The sequence below is a fragment of the Mercurialis annua genome, linkage group LG1-X (genome assembly GCF_937616625.2).
Source record: "Mercurialis annua linkage group LG1-X, ddMerAnnu1.2, whole genome shotgun sequence".
Lineage (NCBI taxonomy): Eukaryota > Viridiplantae > Streptophyta > Magnoliopsida > Malpighiales > Euphorbiaceae > Mercurialis > Mercurialis annua.
In genome coordinates, this window is record NC_065570.1 from 49,492,724 (window position 1) to 49,506,003 (window position 13,280).

The 13,280-nt window shown below is 30.4% G+C and overlaps 1 protein-coding gene across 1 annotated transcript; it reads left to right on the forward strand.

Moving 5' to 3' along the window:
• The first annotated feature begins 1,619 nt into the window (after nucleotides 1-1,619).
• LOC126654582 (glutelin type-A 1-like) lies at nucleotides 1,620-3,728 on the forward strand. Its single transcript, XM_050348500.2, has 3 exons — nucleotides 1,620-1,924; nucleotides 2,515-3,235; nucleotides 3,421-3,728. Exons 1-3 carry the CDS (start codon nucleotides 1,723-1,725, stop codon nucleotides 3,572-3,574), a joined length of 1,077 nt encoding a protein of 358 aa, XP_050204457.1. The 5' UTR covers nucleotides 1,620-1,722; the 3' UTR covers nucleotides 3,575-3,728.
• The last annotated feature ends 9,552 nt before the right edge of the window (nucleotides 3,729-13,280 follow it).

A 13,280-nucleotide genomic window follows, 5' to 3' on the forward strand; every position in this document is an offset into this window, starting at 1 on the left:
GAATTAAAAAACCTAATAATTCATGTATAAATTATTAAATATTGTAAAAAGGAAATGATAGGATTATAAAAACATTAAAAATTTATTTTAGTTTGCAATTTTTTTCCAAAAAATTACACTGAGATATTAAGTGGAACTTCGTTTCCATAGTTACATAATTAATACATAATTTAAAAATTTGATACTCTTATATAGGTTTATTACATTTTTTTGGTTTAAATTATATTTTGAATTCTACCATTAACTATAACATAATAGTATAAGTTTTGTTTTGAACTTTATGTTCGTCCATAAAACAAGATAGATGACTAGGCGTTCAATATATTCTCGTACTGACGTAAAAAGGTGGGATTTCTATGGATTTAGCCTAAATGATAGTCCAGAAAGATTGGGAAGCCATTCAAAACCGAATACGTTTAAAAGTAGAATTACTTTGAATTTGTTCCCAACTCCATTAACATTAATTTTATAATTATTTCAAATCGAAAAGGAGATGCTTATGGACACCTGAAGCATATTAACTATCTAATAAGTAATAGAAAAACACTTTCAATATAAAAAAAACACTTAATTGAAAAATTGCGATTTATTGCTTACATAATTTTAGTGGGTCTTGAACTTTAAATTTTTATTTTTAGAAAACTAAAAAGTAAAATTATAAATACGATGCTTTTTTTAATAATCGGAGGAGGACAAACGCTTGCGAGACAAAATTGATCTTACGACCACAGTAGTTTACTGTCTAATACTTATACCATTTAAGTTATAACTCGTTGGTAGATACGATCTTTTTTTAAATAATATTATTTTTCTCATTATGCAAACAGTTAAAATGTTTATGTTATTATAATTTAACTTAGATGTAATTCTTAATTTTCGTCTCTTTTAATTAATTTATTTTTTGTCTAATTTCTAAAACATGATTTTTCGTTGCATTTAGATAAAACTAAAAACGGTACCAAACTTTACTCATTTAATCTAATTTTACTGTTATTCACTTAGAAAAACTAGCTAAATTTGATATTTATAATATCTAAATGAAATTGAAATACTGAGTAGAGTCTTCTAAATTAAAATGCTTTGTCATTGTTTTTTCATGACTTTCAAATGGTATATAATTCCTATCTTTCATGGATAGGAAATACCATTTCAACTCAACTTCTTTTCATCAAGGATACGAAACTTAGGAGTATTATCTTGATAATGATTTAGATAAAATATTTGTTAAAAAAATAGCTAAAAGAATAAGGACCAACATAACTATTAATCTTATTTAATAAGATTTTATACTAAAAAAGATCAAGATAAAGATTTTGTTCCATTTTTATGTATTAATTCTTTTTCTGTCAGTGGAAATTAATAGATAAAAAAAGTTTATTTTCTGTTAAGATATCAACATTGTACTAGATTTAATCATGTTTAAATTAATAAACACATATACTATAATTTAAAATATGGATAAAACATCTCTTTTACTTTTTACCGTACACTGAGTGATTATATTTGAGAGAGCTACAATTAGTCAGATTTTCACAATAATCTCGGATTTAGATATTAATCCTGTTTTCCTTTTAATCTTATCTACAAATCCTTTTTACACTATAAATACAATCTACTCTTTTCACAGTATCAAAATACAAACAAAGTTCTCTCCTTTACTCTGATATCATAATCTTATTTGTTTCTTGTTTTATTTTAGTTAATCAGTCAAAAAAAGAGAGAATGAAGATGGATATTGATCTATCACCAAGATTGGCGAAGAAAGTTTATGGAGGAGACGGTGGATCATACCATGCATGGTGCCCCACTGAACTAGCTATGCTGCGCGAAGGAAACATTGGTGCAGCCAAGCTTGCCCTTGAAAAGAATGGCTTTGCTCTTCCTCGTTACTCTGATTCTGCTAAAGTTGCCTATGTTCTTCAAGGTATTCTATTTTTTTTTCAAAGATTCAATCTTTTTCATGGGTTTTTTGTTTTCTCTTTATGGAGTATCTATTAGATTGTTTTCTTTCTTAAAGTTTAAAACTTTGTTACAGATTTATTACTCTTGTTATATGAGATTTCTTTGTTCATTGTTTTCTTTTTGGAAAATTTAGTTCTTTTAAAAGAAAAAAATCTAGAGTCTCTTAATGAATTTTATGGAACAGTTTTGTTAATTCTGTAATATTTTGATGATTAGTTGTTGTTTTTTTTTCTGTGTCATATGGGTTTGATTAATTTGTTTATGAGTTCCTTTTTGTAGCTTAATAATTGAAATTTCAATGAGATCATAATTGTATATTTTTTTTGTGATTCTTGTTTTCTTTCTGGAAAATTTATGTTTTCTTAAAAAGAATCTAAAATCTTTAGATTATTATTATTTTATTAGTTCTGTATTATGTTGATGATCATGATTAGTTGGTTGGTTTTTTTTTCTTTCTGTCATATAGGTTTGATTAATTTTTCATGAGTTTGTTTGTTTGCAGCTTAATTGAATTTGAATGAGATCTAATTGTATGATTTATTTTTTGGTTAGGTAATGGTGTTGCTGGAATTGTTCTTCCTGAGAAAGAAGAGAAGGTGATTGCCATCAAGAAGGGTGATGCCATAGCTCTTCCATTTGGAGTTGTTTCATGGTGGTACAACAAGGAAGACACTGAATTGGTTGTTCTTTTCATGGGCGATACTGCAAAAGGACACAAATCCGGCGAATTTACCGATTTCTTTTTGACCGGAACAAACGGAATCTTCACCGGCTTTTCCTCAGAATTCGTAGGCAGAGCTTGGGATGTTGATAGTAAAACAGTTAGCAGCCTAGTTAGCACCCAATCTGGCAAAGGCATTGTCAAGCTTCCTGAATCCTTTAAAATGGCTGAACCCGTAAAGGAACACCGTAACGGAATGGTGTATAATTGCGAGGAAGCGCCGTTAGACGTCGATATTAAGAACGGTGGAAGAGTTGTGGTGTTGAACACTAAGAATTTGCCTTTGGTTGCTGAGGTCGGACTCGGTGCTGATCTTGTTAGGTTAGATGGGGGCGCTATGTGCTCTCCCGGATTTTCTTGTGACTCTGCTTTGCAGGTTACGTACATTGTCAGAGGAAGCGGACGCGTTCAAGTCGTTGGCGTCGATGGGCGGAGAGTGTTGGAAACTACTGTTAAGGCTGGTAATCTTTTCATTGTTCCGAGGTTTTATGTTGTTTCGAAGATCTGTGACCCTGATGGTATGGATTGGTTCTCTATTATCACCACCCCAAAGTAAGTTCTTTTTTGCTTTCTTGATTAGTTTCTTGTATTTTATTATCATTAATCAATTATCACACCCCAAATGTTGAAAACAAAAACCGTAAAAAACGGAAACGAAATGCTGAAATGTTAAACTCGATAAATTCTCATGCAAGATGGATGAATACTAATGTTTATTCTGTTTTGTTGATTTGCAGCCCGATTTTCACCCATTTGGCGGGAAGGACGTCTGTATGGAAGGCATTGTCGCCTGAGGTCCTCGAGGCGTCATTTGGCGTGTCTTCCGAGGTTGAGCAGCTTTTCCGGTCCAAGAGAACCTCTGATGAGATTTTCTTCCCACCACCAAACTGAGTAAAGGAAGTTCCACCATTATCACCAAGCTTGAGGAAGCAGTAGTATCTAATTAGTTGTTTTATCCTTTTTAGTATAGTTTAGTCTTTTTTGGTTCTTCAATAAAAAGCTTGTCAAGTATTCTAAGATAATCTAAAACTCTTATTCATGTTCATTCTTTTCTAATTTTTGGTTTAATTACATCTAAATTATCAGTTTTTTTTTTTGATAATAATAATGATATTTCATTAATAGGTAAATAAAAGTACAACTTGATCTAAATGTAAGCTAAACAATACATTCAAGAAGTACATAGAGAGTAGGACATCAGTAAAATAACAGAAATTTATATCTAAATTCTTCAAACGCGTTGACGGAGCTCTTTAGATGTGCAACTCGGCGATCCGCCCGCTCCACTCGGTGATTATTTTAAACCACAAATCGACTCTTTGGTTTTTGTATGAGTCCGATTGATAGAATAATAGAAATAAAGGGATTTTTCTGCTTATTTTGTTTCTTGATTTTTATTTTAACAAAGGGTCATCTAGCTCTTCCAATTTGGCATAAAATATTAAAAGACAAAAGGTATAAAAAAATCCTCATAGTTTTTATAAAAGTACAGATAAACTTTTTTATCATTTTTTGGGTATAATTACGTCCTCTCTTTTTTAAATAGAATAAATATTTTTTTTCGTCAAATACCATTAAAAACACTCGTAAATGGCTCACATGTCTCTTATAATCATATAAAAAAGTTTAAAAATAATTTTAATATTTAAAATATATACCAAAAATTTGAAGAGGTAAGTGTCCCAAACGCAAATAAAAAGCGTTTATTTGTTTGATTTTAAAATAATGAGGATTTAATTGTTCAATTGTAAAAATACAAGGGCTTAATTGTGTCCAAAAAAAATAAAAGGACTGATTTTTATTTTTGTGAAAAGTCGAGGACTTTTTTGTACCTCTTACCATATTAAAAATGTTAAAGTTTAATCTCAAAAAAAAAAAAAAACTCACATAATTATCAGATTAGAATGTAGATGTTAATTGATACAAAATTAGTGAACTGTGTATGCCTTTATTATAAAAAAACAGACTTAAATATTATTTATCTTTTTTGTATTGTTAAATCATGTTAATTTTTAATTAAAGACAATGGATTGTGCATTTTTTATTTGCTTTAAACATGAGCCTTATATCGATGATGGGATAACTATTATGATTTCAAACAAACTGTGGAGAATTTAGGTTACATGCTAAAGACAATGAAAATCATGTTTCTTTTTGTTAAAAATTCGTTATTAAATTGTAAATATACATTAAAACTGGTAATTTTATTTCAATTAGAAATAAAACAAAAATAAAAAATATTATTAAATAAACTAAAAACTAATATTTTGTGGAATAAAATTATTATAGAAATTAGGCCAAATAATTAAAAAAGGCCAAATTTTTCATCAAATTTTCATAAAAATTCAAACCTTTTATTTAAAAAAATTAGTCTACATACGGGCTTAGACTCTTTTAATGTGAATAATACTGTTACAGAAGTCCATTTGGACTTTACAGTTACTATTTTTATAATTTAATTTTCATGATTTTGATTTGCAAAAAGATACTTTTTAAATTAGTAAAATACTGTCACCCGAAATGGTAATCTCCCTTGCTCCTTTTGCATGTTGCCGTTGCCATTAGATTGTTCAGAGATTCTCGCCGGATTTAACTCCACAATCCAATTTACCAAATCTTTTCCATTTTAATTTAATTTTAAATTGACACAAAATTGAAATGGCGAAAACTAGGTCTTCTACAAATCAATCTAGAGCTGCCATCAATCAATCTCCTATGAAAAAAATTCCCAACAAAGACAAACCCGCCTAAAAAATTTAAGAGTGTTTCCATGGAAAAGAAGATTGATTTCATTAATATTCCTTTTTCGAGTATATTCTTTTTTCGAGTAAGCACCGTAGGGTTCATCATGACGAATAGGAGAGTGACAGTAAATTCGAGGCATTCACTGCTAATAAAAAGAACAAAAAAATTGCTCCTCCTCCTCTTCTTAATGTTAGGATAAGTGTTCTTACCAATTAACTTTTGTTTTCTTTAATTGATGTTGTTTATTAATTTTTATATCACTTAGTTTATTTGTTGTTATTTATGTATTTATGGTATTTATTTGTAAAATTATTAATTTGTATGTTTTTTATGGCCTAAGTTTTAGAAAAAAATTAAACATGAAATAAGTTATATAACTATATGAGAACTAATGGGTAACTGATAGTTATTTCGAATTCTTTTTGTTCTAAATCAATTGTGTGTGAATTAGGTTTATTTAGTTATTTTTATACATATGATTGTCTTTTAAATAATTGAAGTTTACTGTTCAGTTGTTTTTTTTGGTTATATTTGAATAATCTTGAAATTAATTAGGGATAACTATATATTTTCTGGTGTTAACTATTAGTTACCTATATTTGTTTATCTAAAACATGACTACATAATGTTAATTTTTTTTTTTTAATATGTTGTATGGTGGTCAATTAATAGTTAACTTGGAATAATTAAGGGATACTATATATTGTCTGATGGTCAACTAATAATCAATTAATTTTATTTCAATATTAAATTCTTTTTTAAATTATTGGTGTATTGTTAAATGTTAGTATATTATTGTTGTTAGATCTATCTAAAATGACTTTATGATGTTAATAATATTTTTTTATTAAATGTACCAATGGTTAACTATGTAAACTGACAGTATACCAGTTGTCATGACTCATATTATTGAGCCGAGACCGGCGCTAGAAAATGGGAGTTGTAGCTCCAAAATCCGTAGTAAGCCTAAAAACCATAAAAACATTTTCGCAAAATGACAATTACACGGAAGCAAATATATAACATATAAATAAATATATACACTAGTTATTATGTCACACATATAGGCTCTAGCTTATGTACCACATACGTACTGGCCCCACGATATTATACATATACTAGTGTATCTAACACATATCACCGGCAACTGGTGCCGTGAACAAAACATAACAAACATAGCCTACAAAATGATATACACAAGTTAAGTAAAACAACAAACATATACACTGCTGTCAAGGCCACGACTCTATCAATGCGGGACTACTACTGCAGCTCTTCGGAAGTCGGGAACTATATATGCGACTGACGACTTCCGGACCCAAAAAGGTGGACTCTAGCCAAGTCCAGACTCTAAGCACCTGAAATGTTTAAAAACAACGGGTCAGACTATGCTGAGTGAGATTACAAATTGCTAACGGTATTATAAAAATAACATCAAATTTTAAAAAATCATTTATACAGTATACAATATAAGCCAAGTATTTGATCCGATCAAGACCCTAATCTTATAACAATAATGAACTAGGCAATTCCTAGTGTTCATAGCAATAACGATCTTTTAATCCTGATGGTAGGTTACGTGATAGTTCAACCATGTCAATCAACCATCTGGTCGGGCACCGGGATAGTTCAACCAACATGCCTCATACCATCTTAAATCCAACAATACAGCGGAGTTCCGGGATAGTTCAACCATGGCGACTTACTAGATACAGGCCACGAGATAGTTCAACCATGCTGACCTCGTACCGCATTCACAAATAAGTTAGTCTAATTCTACTTGATAAGACTTACCCGACACTGGTGATCACACCGCCTATTGACACCTAATAGGTAGTTGTTCCCTCGGATCGCACACCATGTTCTTATACTTAAAACAATCAAACAACAATATACTATACAATTCAAATCATATAAGATGCGATGCATGCGATAATACTATTTATAACATATCAAATAACTTTTATGAATAATACACGAAAGTAAAATGTAACTCACATGGACCGCTATCCAATCTACAAAACTTTCGATATGCTGATCAAACCCCACTAGTCCAAATACGTCTACCTCGTAGCTTGCCGATACGCCTGTTACATGTTTAGATCAAATACACATTTAGTAAATGTGAATCTCTTATTCTTAAAACCCTAGGTTTGTAAACTCGTTAGCCTATAACCAATGTCTTATACACGTTTAATACCCTTCGAGGTATTCGATTAATCGATTAAATCTCATTTGAAACATTCACTTAGAAGCCCTATTTCGAATCGTCAAGTTCGACGATCGTTTCTTACGTTTTCGGAGTCCACAGAACGTTTTCGGGTTGAGTATGTCGTGTTGGACCTCGACACGACAAGTGGGAGGTTGTCGGTGGCTAGGCACATTGTGCCTAGCCTCTGTCACGTCGTGAGAGAGGGTCTCACGACGTGAGAGCCTGTCTCGCGTCGCGAGACGTTGTCTCACGTCGTGAGACAACTTCTCACGATGTGAGGCAACACTTCCGGCCCCTCACATCACGTATTTCACCCTAAATTTCGTCCAAAACCATCCCGACATGCTTATATACGTATATACCTCAAAACCCAACTCCGAAACGCTAAAAAATGATGGTTTTGACGTTTCGATCCGGCCGTAATATTATTCCATACACAACAGCCACTATTCATCAATTCTCGCAACAAAAACGTCAAACTTACCTTGTTTCGAAGCTTAGGAATGATAAAGGCTTGAATTCCGGAGAGATCGACACCAAGAACGCGAGATTCCGTCGTCGAACGGAGAAACCCTATCGATCGTCACTTTCTTCTTCTCTCTGATCTTCTTTTCTTTCTTAACTTAATTCATATGGCTTCCTTTATATATAATGGATAATTAGCCCCTTTAATCATTCATTTCTTTAGTCCCAATTCTTATCCTTAAATTGAATTCTAATATCAAACTTTTCGTATTAGAATTCTTAAAAACCGACCTACTCGGGTCTTACCTATCCAATCACTTCGATATCCTTTGTCCTATTAGCTCGAGTTACCGGAAAAAGGACAAATTGCCAATTCCGGCAACGCCAAACGTACTGGGCATTACATTCTTCCCCTCTTATATAAAATTGGTCCTCGAATTTTCATATAACTTCTTATACTAGTTAAAACCGACGTTTAACGAATTCTTTTTTGATATCAACTTGCACTTTTGATATGGAAACCATTGCTGGTTTAATAATTTTTTCCTTAGTATTTCAACTCTGATACTATCATTGTCTGGGTGTTTACTTCACCATCGTCACATGATTGAAACTTCACCTCTATCATTCTTAATTATCTTACTCGATCCATCCGCTGATTTTTAACGATCTTCCAATACTTTCAATTACACTTGGGCATCCATTGCTGGTGTAATTGTTGTCATAGCGTCCGTATCTTAAATGAAACGCTAGTTACAATCCTTACATGGGTAATTAATCATCTTTCTAACTGATGACCTAAGGTCGCACTTCTGACTGTTTACCTTTTGTCATGGTTCTTTTCCTCATGTGTTGCTGTCTCCTAATCCTCATTCGTATTGCTCTCAGTTGTATCTTAACCATCGATACTTATTTACTTAATCCTTTTAGTTACATTTAAGTAACGTGCTCTTATAGCAATCGATTTTCCATAGAACGGTATACTCGTTTACTCATGATATTCGCATACGTAACAACTTTTATCATGTTGAGAATACACTTCGTTCGTATCCGAATCATTCTCGATTTCTATTTCATGTTATATTGTGTTGGCGAAACTCTTATTTAGTACATCTTTGTGTCCTTTTGCAGCTGCTCCTTAAACATCTTTCCACTATGTTCAGATTTCGTTTTTAAGGTACTCGGGTTATCCAATCTATCGTTGGTCAACCTTTACATTTTCTTAAATGGTTTTCAATGTCTATTCATCATTTCTCCATAATTCTTTACGAGTCATCTCTGTAGTGTATCATGCTTGGTACTTCCTTAAAACATTCTTTAAATTCTTTCAGCCATTAATCAAAATTTTAATTTGATTAATCTAAAATAACTCATTTGGATAACTTAGTATTCTAAGTTATTTTGAACTTATCCAAAATTGCTCTTTCGGTCCATTTTGACCTTAAAAATTGCTATTGTCGAATAGCTCGTTTGCTAAACAAATTTGATAATCTTTTAATTCTTAATGTCATCTTCAACTGTCGTTCGATCCTCGAGGTCAAAATAATCCTCGATCATACCGAAAATATGTGTTGTAATTGCTTCTGCAGGTAATTTCGAGACTGCGCTTGGAGGTCTTATAGCCGCTGTTCAAATCAACGAAACAAGCGTTTAAAAACGTTGTAATCTGAATTAAATTCAATATTCTTATATTTTATCGTCATGTCTACAACTTTCATGAAGATCAAATTTCATTTCGACATTTCCTTAATGCCCGAAGCAGTCCTTAAAGTTGGCTAAAAGCCACACTTTTATCCGTTTGTTAAATCGCGATTTCCGCTTATCCTTAAGCTATAGCTTTACTTATTCCGACTTCTCCATATCTTGATTAGATTATGCAAATCTAATTTACTCTATTCCATCTAACCAAATCCATTATTTCCGATTAAAATAATCGGGTCTTATAGTTCAGCTTATATCCGAAATATAGCTTCGTAGCTATATGGAAACTCCATCTTAGTACCCTATTCTGAATTTTATCCCACTATATATAGAAACCTTATTTCATTTTAGTTTAAACTTTTACATAACCATTCATTTTTCTCACTATTCTTTCTCAAATTTCTCTTCTTTTCTTCTTCTTTTTCGTTTGATTTTCAGTTTGTCCTCCGGTTATTTTTTTCGTTCGTCTTTTCCGTTCGCCTACTTTCGATGGATTTCTCGTCGTTTCCGGTCGTTTTTCCGCTATATACACTAATCTTACACTATAAAAACACCATAAAAATATTATATATACACTATTGTTACACTATAAAAAAATAAAAAAATCCAGGAAAAAAATCTATAAAAAAGAATAAATTATTAAAAATTGAAAAATAGGGCTGTGCAATCGGTCGGTTTCGTCGACAGAACCGAAGAAACTAAAAATCGAAATTGAAAACCGAAAAAAGTACTTGTGAAATTAAAAAAAAGGCATTTTTCGTAAATAAAAAAGTCAAAAAATAAAAGTCAAAATTTGACAGATAAAAATATAAATAAGTTACCGAATCATGTATATCAAAAAATTATCACAAATTAAAATGCTCAAGAATGTCATTGTAAAAATTTTCATGAGTTTCAATTGGTTAATACGTAGTCCCTATCTTTCATGGATAGAAAATATTTTTTCAATTCAACTTCCTGTTATTAAGCGATATACTCCCTCCGTCCCGTTTAAGAAGGGACATATCTCATTTTTAATTGTCCCATCTAAAAAGGTCATATCGTGTTTTCTGTGCCAATTTATATTGAACTTACACTTTTATCCCTTTAGTTATTTTAATATGCATTAAATGCAACTCAATTTACAATACATTTATTCTATTATTAGGAGAAACTATACTAATTAATAAGGGTAGACATGACAAAATATAATATTGTTTTATTTTATTAATTTTTGTGCAAAATTCATTTGTCGCTTCTTAAACGGGACGGAGGGAGTAATACTTACCTAGTGGTCGTGGATACTCGTTTTAAGAATTCTTCTCATGATTGAATTAATGTGCTCAAGAATTTGTTAAATAATATTGATAATAATTTAGATAGGATATTATTATTATCTTTATTTAAAAAATAAAATAAGGATTTTACATTAAAATGATAAGGACAAACACAATTATTACTTTTATTTAATATATTCAACGTATTTTTAAAATTAAATTAGTGGCCAAACAGGTGAAGCCATTGATTTCTAATTACCTGAATCGAGATTGAATTAATTACAGTTACATTTAGACATGAGTTAGGACCTAACCAGTTTAATCGCCGGTTCTATCAGATCAACCACCATCTTCACTTCTATCCAATTTAATTCAACCAGATTTATGGGTTTTAGGATAAATAAAACTGGTTGTTCAGTTTTTGTTCAATTGGCCATTCCAATTCGATTTCCTTAATCACCAAAATTCTATTAAATATTAAGTTTAAAGATTTATCCTTTTTATTATTTTTATACCAACTTTTTTTCGGTTAGAATAATAAAATTGTTTCTTTTCGGTTAAAATAATAAAAAAAATTGTTGAGTAATAGATAACCTTTTTTTTTAATCCACCTTTCTTAACCCACCTGACGTGGCATTAAAACAGTGGATGGATTAAAAATTGGTATTTGAGATATACACTTTTAGAGGATAATTGAACGAATTAAATGATGTCACATAAGGAGGGACAATTAAGATAGTATAAAATGATGGATTAAATAGCATTTTCCAAAATTGTTAGACCAAATCGTGTTTAAATTAATAAGCACATGTAGAACATGTAACTAATATCATAATGATAATCTTTATCTACAACATTACACATAGATAAGACATTTTTTCAATTTTTCACCGTACTTTAAAATTTTTCCATAGAGGAGAAATTACTCAGATATTCACAATAATTTCAGATTTTAAAGAGAAAATATCTGAATGAGATTGGATATTAATTGTATTAGCTGTTTAATCTTATCTATAACTCTACTCTTTAACCCTATAAATACTCCCCTAGTATCAAAATACAAACAATTAATTTTCTCCAATACCTTAGTTTTCAATTAATATTTGATTTTTTTTTATTTTTATATAAATTTAAGTCTAAAACTAAAGGATTAATGGACATAGTAATCACATAATTTACATATAAATTGATTCCTCATGCAGAATATTTTGTTTTTATGAATCATCTAACTCTACTTTATACATGAACATAATCATCCAACTCTTATTGTTATAATATGTTGTTTTCATAATTATTCAGTGACAACCATTTTTATTTTGAGATAAATTATTTTATTAGTTTTAAAATCTAAAATTTGAATTGATAAGTTTGATTTCTTCCTATTTATATATATAGAGCTACAAACAACTATTCGGATATCGACAGTAATTTCGGATTTTAAAAAGAAAATGTCTGAATGAGATTGGATATTAATTGTATTAGCTTTTTAATCTTATCTACAACTCTACTCTTTAACTCTATAAATACTCCCCTTTTCTCTAATCTTTTCACACTATCAACATACAAACAAAGTTTTCTGATATTATAATTATAATCTTCTCTGTTTTATTTTAGTTAATTAGTCAAAGAAAGGAGAATGAAGATGGATATTAATTTTTCCTAAAAAAAAGTAAATGCTATATAAATAAGTAAAATAGTACTTATAATAAAATATAAGAACCAAAGTTGTATTTTATTTCAAATATTAATGCTAACTCGGTGGGTATGTTGATTTTATCATTTCACATACACCTTGTTATCGTTTCACATGTATACCTTGTATCACTTTAAAATGATTATCACAAATTAAATGATTTTCTCTAGATCAGTACCTATCATAAGAAGTATTAGTATTATAATTTCATGAAATTATATTTGGTAAAATAATAATTAGAATTTTTAAACTAAAATTTGCAAATCTAAAAGGTGTTAAAATTTAAGTATAAAACCTGGTAGCAAATCCAAAAAGTGCTGAAATTGTATTTGGTACAATAATAAATTAAAAAATTTAAACTAAAATTCGCCAGTTCCTTTCTTATATAGGATTGTTAATCTGTCAATTCTTTTTTTTTTTTGGTAAGCCCATCCGGTTTCCAAGGCTTCGCCCTGACTAATCCGGATCTGACCCGTGTCGCGCACCTGACATGGTGGGTGAGTCTTCCAGTGGGAATTTTCTGCA

Coding starts and splice junctions, on each gene's coding strand:
- LOC126654582 (XM_050348500.2), top strand. CDS start 1,723: ATGAAGATGGATATTGATCTATCACCAAGATTGGCGAAGAAAGTTTAT. Junction 1,925..2,514: donor AGTTGCCTATGTTCTTCAAG/GTATTCTATTTT, acceptor TTTTTTGGTTAG/GTAATGGTGTTGCTGGAATT. Junction 3,236..3,420: donor TCTATTATCACCACCCCAAA/GTAAGTTCTTTT, acceptor GTTGATTTGCAG/CCCGATTTTCACCCATTTGG.